Source organism: Acartia tonsa, chromosome 5, assembly GCF_053477335.1.
Source record: "Acartia tonsa isolate MP-2025a chromosome 5, ASM5347733v1, whole genome shotgun sequence".
Taxonomy (NCBI): Eukaryota; Metazoa; Arthropoda; class Copepoda; order Calanoida; family Acartiidae; genus Acartia; species Acartia tonsa.
This window is the reverse complement of record NC_137264.1, coordinates 6536529-6556156: the sequence shown is the minus strand read 5'-3', so window position 1 is coordinate 6556156 and position 19628 is coordinate 6536529. Positions and strand designations below refer to the sequence as shown.

Sequence of the window (19628 nt, the reverse complement as noted above, 5' to 3'; positions counted from 1 at the left end):
ATAAAATAAAATAAATGTCAAAATATCTCAGATTTTCTATGTATTCAAGATCCAAATAAATGCATATTTTCAGTAGGTATAGAATAAATTCTGTATTTATTTAAACCAAAACGATTTAAAATGGAGATCTTAAATTGCAAACAAAAAAGACAAGCAGCATTACTGTAAATGGATGCGTGCCTGCTTGTCGTCGGGGAGGTATTAAGTTCGAGTCTTGATTTGCCACGCCATACTAGACGCTGTAAGAGTAAGCGGAGGGGAATGCTTTAACCCTAAACAAGCCCAGCTCAATACTATACGTAGTTACGACTTCCAGACAAAGGTCATACAATTAAAGGGTGGATTGTTATTTAATTTAATATTTCTAAGTGTTAAAGCAAAACATTTAAGCTCTTTTCTTTATAGTGCCTATAAAAAATGACGTCATACAATATGATAGGCCAATACACAGACTAAATTACCAATGGCAGGTCAGTATGACGTCATTTTTATTTTCACTATAAAAAGCTTCCAACACATTCATAAGAATTAAAAGATCTTTTGAATTTAAAAGAGGATCTTACCTCGATAAGATGATAAAAGCCAAACAAACTTCATATTAGTTTTTAATAGTTATTTCTCGCATCGTATTATAAACGGCTTTCCGCGGATATAAAATGTACAATTATAAAATTAAAACCAGTTTTTTAGCCCCGAGATGCCGAAGGCACGGGCTAAAAAAACTAGTTTTAATCTTATGATTGTACATTTTTATATTCGTAGAAAACTGGTTATGATACGGTGCTAGACATAGTTTTTTTCGTATTGATGAGAACCGGTTCCTATCCACCGGATTCGAATGAATACGAGAATAGTTATTTCTCGTATCGTATTATAAACGGCTTTCCGCGGATATAGAATGTACAATTATAAGATTAAAACTAGTTTTTTTTTATCCCCGTGGTGCCGAAGGCACCGGCTAAAAAACTAGTTTTAATCTTATGATTGTACATTTCTATATTCGTAGAAAACTGGATATAATACGATGCTAGACATAGTTTTTTCGTATTCATGAGAACCGGTTCCTATCCACTGGATTCAAATGAATACGAGAAATTAATTTATTTGATTTTAGGAAACCCCCAACGCGGAACAATCCAGTTGATGCACAAATTACTACAGGAATTTTAAACACAAGACATAAAATAATTTCCAGTATGGCTTCCAAACCGGTTAATATCCGCTGGATGAGAACCGGTTCACAGCCATACTAAACAATCATTTGTAGCATTGTATTAAAGACAATTTTCCACAAAGGCCCCGGCTAAAAAATGGTATTAATCTTATAATTTTTATTCTAATATCCGCAGAAAGCTATCTATAACGGTGCGATAAATAACAATTCTTGTATTATTGAAAAGATTGATAAAAATTATTCTGGAATTGATACCAAACTTAGTTTTAAAATAAAGTTCTACTTTTAAATCATAAAATTCTTGCTTTTTATTTGTTGTTTTTATTATTTAAACTTAATTCATATATCGTGGATTTCTTTTTAATTTAAAATTAATATAAAAAGAGGAAAAGCGTCGTCTGAAAATTATCTTTGAATAAAAAGTAAATCTTTTTATATTGAAAAGTTCTTTCAAGACCAATATAAAGTTGTCATCCCTTGATATTTCAGTGGTCTTACAGTCCAACCAAACGAAAATTATAGCAAATACTTTAAAAAGCTTATTTTTAAAGTTACTCTCATTTTGATAATTTCCTGTATTTAAACTAAACTTTGTTGCATAAATTGTTAGCTATAGTGTCTGTTTAAATTTGTCATAGCTGTTATTTTCAACGTAGCCATAACTGATTTACTGTCAAAGTGAAGGTTCAATAATTTTATAACTGCAGTACATCTTAATATAACAATAGAAAAAAGTTTTGACTACTTAAATTCTTGGCAAGAAAGCTTTCTATTTTTTTCTAGAAATTTTTCTGCATACTTGTGTACACACCACTGTGTGTGGTCTATAAACCTGAATTGTACTCGTGGGAAATTTTGCACAGTATATTATTGCAATGTATATATTTGCTTCGCTCCTCCCCTTTAGATTTCCATAGTGTTTTTGCAATGTGACTATAATTTCTTTCACTTTGACAACAAATAAAATTTAATTTCAATTTCATTACAAAAATAATTACACTTTATAATAATACTAGCCACTGCGCCCCTAGCATCAAAGGGCTCTATATTGGAATGGATATTGAAGGGCAGAAAAATAGCCTAAAACTATACCCAGACTTAGTTCTAAAATAATTAGCCTCTAGACCTATCAGAATAATCACTGTAAAGGAGAACCATATCGTTTCACCGGTTTGCGACAAAAAAGGATATATAGTTGTGTGTATGTGTGTTTAGTAAGATTTAATATACAGCTGGAATAATAGCTTTACTTTTATACAGAAGCTTAATGTTAGTCTTTGGTTTGGAGGGAGGGGTGGTTCTGTATATGTCTAAGTTATCCTTATATAAAACACTAGCGGCTTCGCCCCTAACCTCTTCTTATAGGTACAATCGTAGGTTTATAACTATTTTGGAAAAGGGAACTTTTATTATCCCAAGAAAAATACTAGACCCAAACTATTTTTTTTTACTTATTTTCCCTAAAATTAAAAGCGAAGGGTCGACTACCAATTCTTCCTCAATTACTCCTAAAGTCCTCTATGGGCGTAACCGCAAGTGATTTAATATGCAAATAAAATAAGTTTAAATGAATACAAAGCCTAAATTGTGTCAAAAATGATCAATGTAACGTAATAAAAATGAGGGATTATCCATCTCTATTTTAGGAGTTTTCTTTCCAGCTTCTCCTCTCATCTCCCTTATTTTATTACGTCACATGGGTCATTTTTGACACAATTTTAACACAATTTGGGCTTTGTCAAGTTTGAAATCGTGATATGTTATTAGCATAAAATTAGATTGAAATATTTTGTAATTTTGAATGAACACAGTGCCTAGTGCAGATTTGCTTGAGTAGTATAATCAAATTTGTCATCTTTTCTTCCTTCCATTCTTTACATTACAATTATTTACTTTGTCCTTTTATTCATAAAAAATTGATTCTTTTAAACTTTTTACACCTTTTTGAAAAAATAAATGTATATAGTTTTTACTTTTTTAACCTATTAAAATTTGTTTTCATGATTTCTCATCATTTATATGACCCTTGGGACCTCCATAAAGTTTTCTAGCTATGTGTCTAAATAATTAGCTGGTGGCAAAAATTTTTACTTAATGTCTATAAAGGAAGAAAATATATTGTTTTTATTTTATGAAAAATAAACTTGTTAATGAGTCTTAGCTTTAACAAAAAAAGACATTGCTGAAAACCTAAATTTGTTAGTAATTAAATTAACAATAAGTAAAAAAAAGCATAACTACTCCTAATAAGTGTTGTTTTTTTATAGTTCAATAATCTTCAAAACTAATTTGTTTTGTTATGAAAAAGGCAAGTTATCCCCCCAAAAAAACATTTGTTAATGATAATAATCTTCTACAATCAGTCTAGCCATTTATGATATCTTAATTGACAATGTGGCATATAGACAAACATCCTTTTACTTAAGTGTATAGAATAAACTTTAAAGTACAAGTACACAAAAAAGATTATGAAAAAGTTATTTTTATTTTTAATGTAAATGAATGTTTGCATGACAGAAAGGTCCCCAGGTTTAGATCCATCAAATTATATCATCAAATCAAACCATAATTATTTATTAGCAAACAAAAAACAAATATTTGATTAAACAGTAAAGCAAGAATGCAACCTTTTTTCTAAAAGTTTAAAGGAATTAAAAGAAACAGTAAAAAATTTAACTTTGTACGTTTTGGAAATCATTTATGTAAAGATAATAATTTTCTCAGATATTTATTTATTTATGCACTAGTGTTAAATCCCTCTTTTTCTTGGGGAGGTTGATTTCTTAACTTTCAAAATACTTAAACATGACAATATTAGTAAATATACTACCAGGAAAAGAAGTTCCAAAAGACACACACAATGACAAATGTAAAAAAGCCTGATTATATAATTTTTATAAATAATAATCTAATAAAGTATATTAGTAAAGTTGAAGGAACACATCAATTCATCAAGTTAATTTACTCTCTTGCTCCTCTCAGGGGTAAGGAATAAGAAAGTTAAAAAATTTAAGATGATTTTATGTAATTGAGAGAGAAAAGAGGTTAAAAATAAAGAATTGATATGAGTTATATAGAGATAGTAGCATTACAGACAGACAGAAAAGTCAGCTATTGAGTGGAATGTCTACTTTTATATTTAAAAAAATAAATTTTGAGCTGGTTTTAAAAACTAATTTTAAACCTGTTTGACTATTCGTTCATGCCTGTTTCCTGTTTACCTCTGGCCATTGAGTTCATCTAGAAGATGTTTTATATGTTTATATTATATGCACATCATAAACAAACTAAAAGATATGCATAAATTCCAGGGAAGGAGGGAGGGGACAATGGTTTGTAAATCTAGTGCCCAAAGTTTAAAAACCATGTTTTCATGAATGTCAATTGGTTGGACAACCCTGTCAGCAATTCTAAGTAGAATCCTTTTCTGGCATCTTTTAAAAAACAAATATTTTGGCGTTTTCTCTCTAAGCTCCTAACTAGCACTCAAAACCCACCTTAAATTTTTATATAAATGGAAAATGGGAGGGGGCTAGTTTTTTAACGTTTCTGCGAGGAACCTAACTTTGTGTGGCCTATTCCAACGTTGCCTTCACCCTGCGGAGCTATCAATAACCCAATGAAAACTAACCTAATCTAAAGTAAAAAACAGAAAAGAATTTCTTCCCCTCCCTAATTTTAGTATATGCCTTACATTGTCCTGTTCATTCTGTTTAGGTGATGAATGGAATATTAAACCTGACCTGGACCAATACTGAGCTATTTGTCTTTGGAATTACAAGTCTATTTATTTTATATTCACATAAAGTGTATTGAATTTGAAATATCTAAATAGTTTTCTTTTGCTTTTGAAGCCTAGGTAAGGATTTCTAATTTTCCAGAAAGGTATATATATGAATTAGTTTAGCGGTTACAGAGATCTATTTTATAATAGGATTAACCCAGATCAAACAATAAGAAAATTTTCGATATAAGAAATTGAAAAAATTTAATTTTTCAATTTTGAAAAAGATTTATGAGTGTTTAATATTGGATTAGATTTTCCATTTCTTCAATCCACCACCTCCGAAAAAGGTAACTTGATCTTATTTTATTTTTGGAGCTTAGTTACTCTATAACTATGGTACATCCATACTAAATGTTATTAAATTTAAAAGCGTAGTGGGACAAAGTGATCCAAAAATCAGCCATGTGACGTCATAAATGAGAGGAGAGGTGGATAGGAAAGACTTATTATGTTAATAATTAATCTTAAGGGTTTATATCGGCAACAGTATTACAATTAAAGTTTTGTGAGTATTGTTATTTTCAGGGATTTTAAGGGTTATTACAATCTATAATACAAAGTAGAACGATGTCTGTCTGTTTGTCTGTGTGTTTGTCTGTGTGTCTGTTTGTCTGTTTGTTTGTAGCGAAGGATCTCGCTAACCGCTGAACCAATCGGGTTCTCCTTTACAGGGTAGCTTCTTATAGGTCCCGGGAAGGTTTATAACTATTTTCTTGAGGGGGTGGGACACCCCGAACCCCCTCAATTTTTTTTTTCTTTTTAAAACTAAAATTAAAATAGTGGGGTCGACTACCCCCCCCCCCCAAAAAAAAAAAATTTGTCACCCCCCCAAAAAAATTTATATTTTTATCTTTAAATCTAAAATATGAAAAATTGGTTTGATTAAACCTCTTGGGGCAAAGCCCCTAGAGGCTAGGGGCGAAGCCGCTATAATTTGGCATAAATCCCAAATGACGATAAGCAAAAAATATTAAAATTACAAGTTGAAAAATTTGAAACCAACCATTCAAAATGTAAAATTCAAAAAAGTGCCAACGAGCCAACGAATGTAATAACGTGATTACAAAGGGTATTAGTGTCATTTTTGGTCCGATGTCCCCCTCTCCCTTCCTGGTTATTTCTTATATACATATGTTTTATGAAAAAAACACTAGATATGACAAAGCAATTTATAGTTAATACCTGCACAAAGAACCACCATATAGTACTTTATACGATTCTCAAAATTATTTTTTTTATGATTTTCCTAATTAAATGAAAATAAGAAAAATCATTGATTTTAATTCTAAAAAACATTTTAAAAAATTTGAATATAAATATGTATATTCTTTTCATTATATTGGTTAATAAATGATTTTAACATAATGAATTTGGAAAAATTATGAAGAGAAAACGAGAAAAAACACTGCTGGGCTTATAAAATAAAGTTTATAAAATCTTAATAAAAAGAGGAAATTGTTAGTAAATGGATTAATACAATTCTTCTTCTGAAGAATAAAAGAAAAGAATTAAGACAGAGAAATAAAGTAATAACAATTATTTTATCTCAGTGTTTTTAAGATTATAAATAATAAATTTATTATATTTTTTCTTTAGTGAAGCTAAAAAAATCCACTTTGAGTAACTGTCCGTCCGTCAGTCCGTAACGCTCAAGTACAACTCAAAACTTAAAAGCTTTACAATGGTTTGCTTATATTAATCTGTTCTTGTTTTAGAGCCTGTTATAAAAGACAAGAATTTAGGCTTTTCCTACACTACTCCATGTTTAGTTGCAGGTAACAAAATTGTCCTTTCAGCGCAGCTATCTAATTGCATCCATTTGTCCGTATGTTTGACTGACCGACAGTCGAAAATATCCTAAACAAGAAACATTTTTAAAAATCATCCATTAAAACCTTTCACAGTATTTGACAAACCAATTGCATACTAAATGATTTTTTGGGGTGAATTTATAAATATCTCAAATTTACCCCGCCTTCAAATAAAATTTGAACTAACCACCCAAACTTGAATTTTGTACACTGGCTCCCCCCACCCCAAAAAAAGTTTGGACGTCCTTGGGTGACCTCTCGCCAAAAAAACCTGTCCTGGACTCGATCATTCAAGGCGTTTACGAAATCTTAGTGGACAATAAACAAACAACTTTATAGTATTGGGACTCTTACATGGCTACGCTACTTGTGAATATACTTCTCTTTTTTCAGTTCCTTGTAAAGTTGGAGAGTTCTATGACTGCGTCTATGCTGAGTGTCGTCCTTGTCCACAGGTATATCTATCTTTCTTTCTATCTATCTATCTATCTATCTATCTATCTATCTATCTATCTATCTATCTATCTATCTATCTATCTATCTATCTATCTATCTATCTATCTATCTATCTATCTATCTATCTATCTATCTATCTATCTATCTATCTATCTATCTATCTATCTATCTATCTATCTATCTATCTATCTATCTATCTATCTATCTATCTATCTATCTATCTATCTATCTATCTATCTATCTATCTATCTATCTATCTATCTATCTATCTATCTATCTATCTATCTATCTATCTATCTATCTATCTATCTATCTATCTATCTATCTATCTATCTATCTATCTATCCATCCATCTATCTATCTATCTATCTATCTATCTATCTATCTATATATCTATCTATCTATCTATCTATCTATCTATCTATCTATCTATCTATCTATCTATCTATCTATCTATCTATCTATCTATCTATCTATCTATCTATCTATCTATCTATCTATCTATCTATCTATCTATCTATCTATCTATCTATCTATCTATCTATCTATCTATCTATCTATCTATCTATCTATCTATCTATCTATCTATCTATCTATCTATCTATCTATTTATAAATAAATAGTTGTTCATTATTCTATAAATCCCTCTAACTTTTCATACTTGTTTCTGTTTATCCACCTACGTAAATTATCTACCTGTCTGTCTGTCTATATCTTTAACATTACCTATCCATCCATCTATCTAACTATAAGTCCATAAATTTATACAACTAGGAATTCATCTATCTCTCCGACTAGCCATAAATTAATTTATTAATATATCCATTGACTTACATCTATTTCTATTTATCAGGGAAGCTACCAGCCTCACTGGGGACAGACAAGTTGTTGGCCCTGTCCTGCTAATACCACTACTGATTCACAAGGAAAAACATCAACTGCGTTATTAATCCCAATTTAACAAGAAATATGAAGCAATGTAGATTTTATTTTACAGGAATAACAAAAAAACAAGCCCTACAACCACAGTCTAAACCTTAAATGGTCAATCTTTTAACAGCTACCGCCGCAAATATATAGACATTATATGGCATACCAGAATTTTATCTGCAACTGCTTGCCTTTTCTTTACATATTCTGTGCTCGGTCTGTTTTTCAATCACCTGGTTTAATTCAAAAGAACACAGATTAATGATAAATTCTTCCTAGATTAGTTATATTAGAAGCAAAAACATTTGTTAGAATCCAAATAAATTTAAGAAAGGGTCTCATGGGTTTATATAAAATTTGGTTTTGTATGACCTGATTTGGCTAAGTTAATATTGTAGATAAAAAGCCTCAAACTTTTCAGTCATATGCAGAATATTTAACATGATGGAAGACTAACTCTTACAGGTATCAAGGGATAATACAATGGACGATAAAATAGTCTGTTCTGTATTTTTATAGTTTTATTGTATACTATACTTCCAATAAGTTTACAGTTAAGATAATCTTTAATAAAAAGAAAATAAGGAATTGTGTATAGTAAAAAAAAGGTTAAACATATTTACATATTCTTACATTATAAAAACAGAGATATGATTTTATAAAAATTGTTTTTTAATCAGGAATGTAGCTTCCTAACATGGACTAATTCATTGGTCAGTTCGTTCATCCAGTAAGGGGGGATGGGATGGGGTAAAGGTTGTGGAGGGGATAGTTATTTTAGCCAGCTAAAAGTTTCTCTTCATTAGAGTATATGTTAATCTGGTGTAAGAAACTTGTAAAAATAAATTCATTACTGTAGCATTAAAAATTTTAGTTATTTTAAGGAATCAACTTTTTTCTGTTTCTTGCTACCTATCCGAGTTTATCCTCAGTTTTGATTTCTAAACTTCTATTTCAATATTTTGGATGCATTTGAATAGGGTTAGAACAATTATTCCTACTCACTCCAGGATTCTTTATGTATAAAATCAAATTTATTGGATTTACAAAATTCTGGGTTTGAATAATGTACTCGTCCAAAACCCACAGACTTCATGGTTAAAAATGGTTTGCTACTTTATTCCTAACTGTTTCAGGAGCCCTCTTTCAAAGTTTTAAATCAATAAGATAATTTTAACATGCCTACCTAATTCAATTCTTCCCTTCAAATATAATCACTTGTTAACCTTAAAAAAATCCTTTTTTGAGTTCCTTTTTTATTATACTTCAAAAGTTAAAAAATGATAATCATTTAGGTATAAAAATTATTAGAATTTTCTTTTTAAGAATGGAAATTAATTTTAGGTTTAGCTCGTTAAAAAATTTGCAAAAATTCCATTATGTGAATTAACTGAAAATTAAAATATTAAAACTTTTCTAAGAAAATGAGATTATGATTTTTATTGTTACACAGAAAATAGATTTTTAATCATTTTAGAATTTCATAAAAAAAGATTTATAAAACAGTTAAGGTTTATAATGATAAATCAATACTTTTTTTACAAAGACTGATAAGAACATCACATAAAATCCATACTTTTTATGCAATACTTGCAGCTGAATATTAGGTTATCAAACGTTAATTTTTTTTTCGGTTTTCAGTTGGATTACGATCAGTTGTTGGGCCCTAGATCTTAAAAAATAGGACAGAATTAGTCATCTAACCTCTTTAAAAATTGAAACCTGGGGTATAGTCCCTTTCGTGGCAACGCTCCTTAAGGGGCGATTTTTAGTTTTTTTTCACAGTAGCTTTTCTTCTATTTCTAGCCGCTGCGGGGGGATCTAAACTTGCGGAGCCAATTGCTAATCCTGTGGGGCAATCACCTGAACCTAAAATAACCTATCAAAACCCATTTAAAAAATACGACGAATCGCCCCTTCAGGGGCGTTGCCACGAACAGGACTATTCCCGAAACCTGTAGTTTAAGAGATTTTGAACGGCACAGATATTATTTTGTAAGAAGCCTAGCTGAAGGTGAAAGCAAACATACATCATTTTTCTGATGGAATAAAAAGAGAAAGAGAGATGGTACAGAGAAAGACAGAGAGAAAAATATGTGGATAAAGGGAAATGCAAAAGTTATTTAAAATTAATAATTATGATATCAACCAATTAGGTGTTAAATATGGCAGAATAACATAAGATAAGGCATTTAAAATCATCAACAAAATTATCAAATTAGAATCAGCATTATATTATTCTTTAACCTATCTTTAAAGACCACCTTGTAAATTTTAGCCAATCATGTAAAAGCAATACCATAACATTCAAATTAGTAAATTAGTTTTCGTTGCTCTGTGTTCGAAATAATTGTAGATGACAAAAATTTTGTGTTAGTAAAGCTGGCTTAGTTAACATACCAGATGCTGAATTTTGAAATTCAAAAAGTGGCTGTATTTGATTAAATATTTTGTTTAACAAGGCTGTTAAACCAGTTGTTTTTTGTTTATTTCTTTCTTACTGCAAATATAAATGAACTAAAAAAAGGAAGCTAGGTTGTTGTGTGCTTGACCAAATCTAAAAAAAGTTATGTAGACATGTTTAGGTACATTCCTGGCCCTTAAACCCTGGTAAAATATATGCACTGGGAATTGCACAAAAGACTAAACCCCAGTTTTTTTTTATCAATAAATATGAATGTGTGTGCGTGCATATTTAAAAAAGAATAATTTATATTTTGAACAAAAAGATACATTTTAATTAAACATTACAATTACCTACTTAGACAAAAAAATAGTTTCTTAAGAACAAAAATGTAAAAGAAAAAGAAAAAAAACGAAAATATAATGTAGAAATATGTAACATTAATTTAAAAGGTTTTTGGATGTAAATTTGTCTTTTAATTATTCCCCTTCACATCTCAAAATCGACGTAACCAATTGGGGTTCGTGTTCATTGTAGACAAATTGTTTAAAAGAAAAAAATCCTAAAATTGATGATAAATAGAAAATTACGTATATTATTATTGATGTCTTCTTTATAATCAGGTGCTTCAAAACTATCCGACTGTAAAAGTCAGGTAAACTTTTTTTCAGTATGGCTTCGAAACCGCCCCTAGCTACAAAAAAACTAGCTTTAATCCTTTAATTATAATATCCGCGGAAAGCTGTCTATAAGACGATGTGATAAATAATTATTTATGGCGAGTTTATCACGAAACTTTATTTATTGCGTTTATTTTTATTTTAAACTCAAGGAACATTACGCCTAAGAGTAAGTTGCTAATTTGAAATAATTATCAAGCATGTAAAAGTTGACAGAAAACTGGCGAGAAAAATGGAAGATTTTTAAGTCAATGTTTCACATTTGTTCATCATTCTTATTTTTGTATAATATTTGTTTTGTTTTTTCCTGTTTGAATTACCCTCATTATTTTGCTATTTTAGGAGTGTCCATTTTATACACGAGAAGGGGTTGGAATAATGGAGTCCCCTAATTTTCCAAGAGAATTTCCAGTAAGTAATTAATTTAACACTAGAGGCATTAGAGGTGGGGTGAAAGTCGACCCAGACAGACACAGATCCTATAACTTTTATTTTTAACATTTGATCGACATGGATATTAGATAACCTATGGAAGATAGGATACACCTTTAAGTCTCATTTTGATGTATCTCTGAAAATACAGTGAATTATTACGTGGTCAAACTTCTTAGATGACAACCAACTCTTTGATTTAAAGTTCTAGCTGTGGATGGTAATGAATTGCGCCTGTTTTGGGCCAAGGAATTTATAATAATCGACTGTTCTTTAAAAAATAACTTCAAAAACACACATAAATATTTTTTATTAAAGTTTCTTATTTTCCTCACATTATCACTTTTTGATTTTTTAATGACATCTAAACATTTGATCCTGATGTTGTCATTTTGTTAATTATTTATTTATTACAATATTACAATCAGCTTGTTATTGCTGTGCTACTTGTAGACATAATTGTTCTTGTTATAGTCAACAATATCATGTCGGTGGAGGGTGAGACCTGGACACAGCAAACGGGTTATCCTCATTCTACCACAACTTTCTCTTCCACCAGGTAGGATTCATGCAGGGTTTATAAAACACAGCTAAGCCCGCAGGGTTGGTTAAAATACAGCTTAGAACCCCGCAGGGTTGGTTAAGTCCAGCTAATAACCCCGTATGGTATATGGAAACAAAGCCAGGAGCTCTGTGGGGTTGATTACAATGAAAATCAGATGCTACTAACGTCTTACTGGGTTAGTATGTCGAGTATGTATGCGTCGTTTTGTAAGTAGACAGTTGTTTGATGCTGGGGGAAGAAAAATTGTAGGATTAATTAAGGGCTTTTATGACTCCGGGGAGCAGTATTTCACTTCCAAAAAGAAAGGTTCGGTTAGTACTTAAATAGGATACCCATAGGATTAGCTAGAAGGAAATGATATGCAAAATATGCAAGACAGAAACAAAAGCATAAATTTGATAATAAGAACCAGTAATTGTACACGTAAACGCATGCAGGGCTTAGTAATAACGCAGTTAATATACATAGAAGACTATGGGTTTAATTTTTAGACTTTTAAAGTTTTGAAATTTATTTTTAGTAAAATACCTAAAATAAAATGTAAATAAAAGTAAATAAGAAAAAGTCTAAAATACTACTAAAATGTCACGTGTGCCGTCATAAAAAGGGAAGAATGAGAGGAGAAGTGGGAAAGGAAACCCCCCAAAAAGAGGTGAATTTTTATGACGTCACACGCATTTTAGCAGTATCTTAGGCTTTCTCGTAAATAAAATTGAGGATTGGGATTTAACTAACTGACTAACCTAAAATACTTGTAGAGTAGCGTTACTTCTAAAAAATATACAGTAATATTACCTAATATGTATTATGTATGTATATAAAAAGATAAAAAGTGCCAAAGTTGTGATGCTAAGTGGGATTATAAATATGTCGATAATATACTTATAAATATACATACTGATTATTTACAACAGAGTAAAAAGCATTAATCTTGTTATATATAGTTTTTTTTGAGGGATAAGAAATGGGTGGAAGTTTTATTGGATTAAGGTTTTTCTTTTAGAAAATAAGAATTAATAACTTTTATGTATCACTTAAGTTTTTGTAATCTAATGACAAAAAAGATTGTTAACTATTTAAATTTTTGTATGTTTGTTTAAACCTTTTAAAGTAACAAAAATTGTATTTCAGATTGTTCAGCTAAACTGGTAATTCGACAGGACTCTAAACCAGTTCTGGACTCGTGTAGCTCCAGAAAGGAACCTTATATTGTTACAGGTATAATTAATTGTTAATTCATGACCAAAGTAATGTTTCTCTGAAAAACAGAAATAAAAAAATGACAGAAACTTACATTAAGTGTAATATTTGTTTTTTTATTATCAAAATTCTGGGATATCTTTTTTCTCCCAGTTCTTAGATTTTGTTCAGAAGTAGTTAAAAAAATTGTGAATAATTTACTATCAAAGGCTTTGATAAGCTCTAACTGCTCTATATAATATAATATAAATTAAAATTCTCAAACTATAACATAGAAAACAATAAATTAAAAAGATCAAAGTGCAGATTAGTTTAAGTTTAAATGGTCAAAATGTTCATTTTTTCTTTATATTAATGGAGTAGCCAAAAAAATTATATGAAGAAATTTAATTATATTACATTATATGTAGTTTATTTATTGATGGATTTCTATCAAATCTGCACAATTATATTAAAAATTTAAATTGCAAACATAATTGCTTTAATTTTATGTTAACTCAATATAATTAACCCTTTCGATCTTGAAACCTTGACCAACACACCCTTCCCTTGTGAAGTCTACAGCTAAAGCAATCATGTCATATTAATTAATTTCAAGGATATAAAGAGAAAACAAGGGGTAATGCAAAAAAAGGGGTAACAATGTTGGGTGAAAAAGGGGCTATGAGATTATTTTATGAAGAAAATTTGATTAATTATCTTTAATTATGAGCTGAAGCAATGCACTAAGAATTAGTGTCAAAACAATACAACAGAATGTTAATTATAATATTAAAAAAGACAATTATGGACATAACAATATAAATCATTTTTAAGAACAACAACAATGAATTTTTTTTGTTATTCTAGCTTTTTTAAAGTATGTATGTAACAAAAATACAGTTCCAAATGTGTGTTTGTGTGTGTGTGTGTGTGTGTGTGTATGTATATGTATTTACTAGTCTGGAACGATGGCAATGCGTGAGTGTACAAATAAATTTTATCTTTTAAAATCTATGATTGGTGGTTTTATAAAAAATCTTTACTAAGTATTAAGCATCTTGCAGAATGGAAAATTTAGCAAGAGAAAAAGGGGCATAACTTAAACAGCGAAAGCTTCACTTGGCAGCTGACTATTTTCGTTCATCGAAGTGAAGCTGCGAAATTTAGAGAGATACAGGGATGACAACATCCATAATTAGCGAAGTATTGAAAAATCATTGAATTAGAAAATGGACGTAGTAGGTTTAAAAGCAGATGTTCAGGTCTCATAACAAAGAGAAAAAAGTGAGAATATGCAATACCTCAAAGAAATGCACGAAACCTTTAAAAAATAAGGCTTTTGTCTTTTAAAGCATGAGCGACAGCCAATTATAAAAATATATAGATAAGATACGCATACGTCTTAGGAATCTTAACTAAAAAATACAGCTGTCTACCTTCAATAGCAGCCGAGGAAATAACATTTCATCCGTAGCTTTAAGGACGGACAGAAAAAGTGAATTATAGAGTAGCTTTTTAACAAAAAAGGTCTTTTTGACTGCAGCTATGGAATGTCTTGAAAAAAAAACGGGAGGCTGCAGCTCAGTCTCCCTCGAGAAAGGTTGCATTATGTAAAATTAATATTGAAAGAAAGTATATGAAAGGTTAATTAGATAATTATAATTAAGTGCATAACTAGTAATTAGTAATATGATTATATTAGAGGTCAGTAAAGAAGTAAAGTTATTATTTTCAATTATCATAATCAATTTGTTAAAATGGGGCAATAGTTTAAAATATGAATAAGAGGAAGGAAAACAAAAATGTTGAAGAAAAAAAGGAAGAGAGCAAAGACAAAATGGAGATATTTGAAGAATAAAAGAGAAAAGAAAGAGAAAGAGTGAGAAAAAAAGGAGCAATGAAAAAGAAAAGAGATATAATGGTTCAAAAACAAAAAAGAAAAGAAGGAAGCATTTCTATTTTCCAAAATAGAAAGATGTCTGACATTCCATTAGTACCTCGATCTTACTAACCTCTAGACTCGAGTCTGCACTTCTTTGATGTTGAGGGGATATATCTCTCCAAAAGAACTGCTTCCCTATCGACTAAAAATGAACATATTGACAGTAAGATCTATAATCATAAACAAAATTTTATTTTTATCAATTATTAATTATAGGGTTTACATTCTGGGCAAGCCCCTGAAGTCTAGTAGCTAAGCCACCAGTGCTATTTCGCTAATTTATAATTTTGCAGAATTTAAAAAAAAAACCTATGCCATATTTGCTCTTCATGTTGAAGCAACACTTTTGCAGAAAATTGTTATTTTTTGCACTTTAAATGCGAGGATACACATACACACACAAACACACACACACAGAGATATATAATTAGGAACATTGAATTAATTAAATTTAAGAACATGAAGCTTATAGTTTATTCAATTATTTTAGATATATTCTAATAGGTTCAAATTAATCGGCTAATTCCCTCAAAGTGACTATTCGAGTACAAAAATTTAGGATGGGGGTAGTTCTAACTTAGGGTTAGTTAGGTGATATTTGGTACAGGGTAGCACCGCAACTAACCCTTTCACCTTAATTTAAATTTGTTTAAAAGATAAATCAATTAGCACATTTAATGGCAGTCGACAAATTTTAGATTTAATGGATAATTTTGTCATATCTATACTAAAGCTTATATTATAGAAAAGATTTGTATTTTCAGCGTTTAAGGATATCATTTTCCGTATTCTACTCAGGGCGCTTTCTCTACTTTAAAAACTTTTCCACATACTTAGTTGTTAAATGGGACAGTACGAAAGTCATTATTTGAAAGATTCTATTTCATAATCAATAAAGTACAATTAATATGTAAAACAATTTCCTTTTGTATGTCCGTTTAGATAAATTCATCCTTTTAAAATTATGTACAATTGAAAATTTTGATCATTTTTGCTTATGGAAACCTAAAGCTTAATGTCTAGAAGTTTCCTTTGAAGTGTTCACTTAGAAACTTGATTGATTGATTGTTAAGGTCACTCTGGGAACCTGTGGGTGGAGTTTTCAAGTGGTGAGGCCTCTGCTACTGGCTTCCAACTAACTGCACTTTCTGTGGATGAAGAATTAGGTAGATAATTTTATAGATCTATGATTAGATGGATAGATTTATAGTTTTGTAGATTGATATACTTAAAGATATCTTGTTACAGGATACCTAGTGGATGCAGTGATAAGTACAGAAGAGATATCAAGTTTTGATACCCAGATAGATAATTAGATATCTTGTTACAGGATACCTATTGGATGCAGTGATTAGTACAGGAGAGATATCAAGTTTTGATACCCAGATAGATAATTATATATCTTATTACAGGATACCTAGTGGATGCCGTGATTAGTACAGGAGAGATATCAAGTTTTGATACCCAGATAGATAATTAGATATCTTATTACAGGATACCTAGTGGATGCCGTGATTAGTACAGGAGAGATATCAAGTTTTGATAACCCACAAGACAAAGTTCTGAGCCCAGATGATAAGGTAAAATATATATTTTGCTTATGGACTGGCATACCAGTGGTGTCCCTCAAAGTGCTTAATGAAGCATAGAAAGCTAATTTTGAAAAAAAATAGAAAATATTGGGGGTGGGTAGTTTTTTATTTATTTATTGATTTGTGTCATGAAAGGTTAGTCTATATTGACAAAGCCTAATTTGTGTCAAAAATGATCCTTGTGACGTGATAAAAATGAGGAAAATGAGAGGAGAAGTGGGAAAAAAAACCCTAAAAAAAGAGATTGATAATCCCAAATTTTTATGACGTCACATGGATGTTTTTTGACGCAATTTGGGCTTTGTCGTCTATATTGAGTAATAGGTAGCCTAATAGAGTTAGGCCACCGCAGGTATAGCCCTTCAGGGTTAGAGCCCCTTCGAAGGGGCTAAGCCTAGGACCCCACTCCGCTATTTTAAATTGACACTTTAAGGAAAAGCAACAAATTAATGCTACCTAAAATAATTCACCACTTTGAAATACATTTGTTATTTGTTTCAAGATATTATTATCCCGATTGCTACTTCTGTTAAATCCAACATATCCCAGCTCTCAGGAAGAAAAACAAGCCTCCATACAAAACAGGTAAGGTCTGGTGGGTCTCCAGCAGCCAGGGTTAAGACAATGGACAATAAAGTGTTGTACACTTCCAATAATCCTAAATATAAGCTAAAAGTAGGGTAGTAAAGTTTAGGCACTGCTGAGGTGAATTCTTTTAAAAAATTTGCCCCACTAATTGCTTAGTGGGGCAAACTTGTTTTCGTGTAAAATCCACCAAAATCACATTAAAAATCTACAAAAATGAAACAAAATCATATGTTAATAACCCTTCTATGATTTTGTTTCATTTTTGTAGATTTTTAATGTGATTTTGGTGGATTTTTCACGAAAACAATTTTGCCCCACTAAGTGATTAGAGGGGCAAATTTTTTTTAAGAATCCACCTCTGGTTTCTAATAATGTAAACGGAGAGTGTAACTCAAAAATAAGACATGTGACGTCATAAAAAAATGAGTGATTATCCATCTCTTTTTTAGGGGTTTTCTTTCCCACTTCTCCTCTTATCTCCCTCATTTTTATGACGTCACATGTTTGATTTTTGACTCCAAAATACGTAATAACCAGAGTCAGGAGTTGTTCAGTCCATTTGAAATTGCCGAAAATTAAATATTTTGTTGGCGTATAGTTTGGCGTAAAACTTGTTTTTTATTTAACTGAAGGGAAGTGGGTAAGAAGAAGGAGAGAATAAGGGACGGGGGTTGTGGGGAAATTTTCACTTAGAATTATTTGTCAGAATTACATTCCCTTTTCCTTAATAATAACCAATTAAAATTTAATATAAGTTCCCAAAGTTTTAAGCCAACAAAATAGAACATGTTAAAATAAAAAAATTGAAATTATCTTTACTTATAATTAATTGATTCTTCTTCTAGGCACAGCAAACCAGTGATTGAAGTTTTAGAAGAAAATAATTCAAACAAACTTAAAAGTTAAATTCCAAGCATTTAATTTTAATCAAATGTATTGTTCTTTAACATTTTTGGGGGTTTTAAAATAATATTCTAATATGCTGCCTTTTAAGATTTTTAATAATAACAATTTACTTTATAATTACTCATTAATTTCTTTTAAATCTTGAGCCAAAGTAAAAAAAACATCTTTATTAGATCAAATAGTTTGTTATAATAAATTCCTTTTCAAATATATGTTATTTTTTGGACTGTAAAAATTGAAATTGATGAAAAAAAACATATGGAATCTATCATGAGAAATTAATAAAATAATCTACAGTTACCTTAATTTATTTTAAATACTATGTACATATTAAAATTGATTTCTATTAAAAAAATTTGTTTTATCAAAATTTAAATAAATTCTAGGGTTTTTTTCAATTGAAAACAAAATTAACTAAAATATGTAAATAAGTAGATATTTTATTTAAAATGTTATCTATTACTAAGAATCTCTTCAAATTATTTAGTGTTTGTTTAAAAATAATTTTATTTTGTTTTGAAAGCAAAGTTACATTTAAATAATAAATAGGATGAATATTATTTATAATAAATATTAAATTATTTACGATTGTTATTCAGTAAATAAATAAATAAAGTTATTATTAATTAAATGATTTTTTAGGTTACATAAATCATTATGAAACAGTCATTTTGATAGTATAGTTTTTTATTCAAGCCCTTTATCTCGAGTTTGTGCGGGGGGCTGGCTACAAACAGGTCACCATGAATTGAAAATAATTGAAAGATGAGGTGGAGATGGTTGTCTCCATTTTAGAAATTTTATGATCAGTTTTGCATTGGGTGTAGAGGGTGGGAGGGTAGGCTGAACTTTTACTTACTTTTTAAAGAAGGAGAAAGACTAAACTACATAACTTTTCTGTCACTTTTGAGGAAGACGATTCCCTTTTCTCCCATCCCCTTTGAAAAGATTTTCTTCTCCCCTTCCCTTATTCTTTTCCCTTTATATGACGTCATATAGGAATCGTCTTCCTCAAAAGTGACACAAAAGTTATGTAGTTTAGTCTATCTCTTAGAGAAGAAACTCTACAGTTCAAAATGTCGTCCGTCTATCCGTCCAAACAGTTTATAGTAAACATGATTATCTCAGGATCTATTAAAGATAGGCTGCTGAGTTTTTATATGATGCCCCATATCAATT

At 30.1% G+C, this 19628-nt stretch overlaps 1 protein-coding gene across 1 annotated transcript in view; it reads left to right on the top strand.

Moving 5' to 3' along the window:
• The window catches only part of LOC145320231 (signal peptide, CUB and EGF-like domain-containing protein 2), a 31114-nt gene extending 12034 nt beyond the window's left edge, over positions 1-19080 (top strand). The window contains exons 4-16 of the mRNA XM_080162664.1: positions 1115-1161; positions 5213-5248; positions 6677-6736; positions 7166-7227; positions 8082-8155; positions 11187-11217; positions 11585-11653; positions 12149-12233; positions 13371-13457; positions 16437-16529; positions 16858-16943; positions 17458-17540; positions 18389-19080. Of these exons, the coding sequence (XP_080018790.1) occupies positions 1115-1161; positions 5213-5248; positions 6677-6736; positions 7166-7227; positions 8082-8155; positions 11187-11217; positions 11585-11653; positions 12149-12233; positions 13371-13457; positions 16437-16529; positions 16858-16943; positions 17458-17540; positions 18389-18449 (874 nt within the window). The 3' untranslated portion in view covers positions 18450-19080. The remainder of the gene's footprint in view (positions 1-1114; positions 1162-5212; positions 5249-6676; positions 6737-7165; positions 7228-8081; positions 8156-11186; positions 11218-11584; positions 11654-12148; positions 12234-13370; positions 13458-16436; positions 16530-16857; positions 16944-17457; positions 17541-18388) is intronic.
• The last annotated feature ends 548 nt before the right edge of the window (positions 19081-19628 follow it).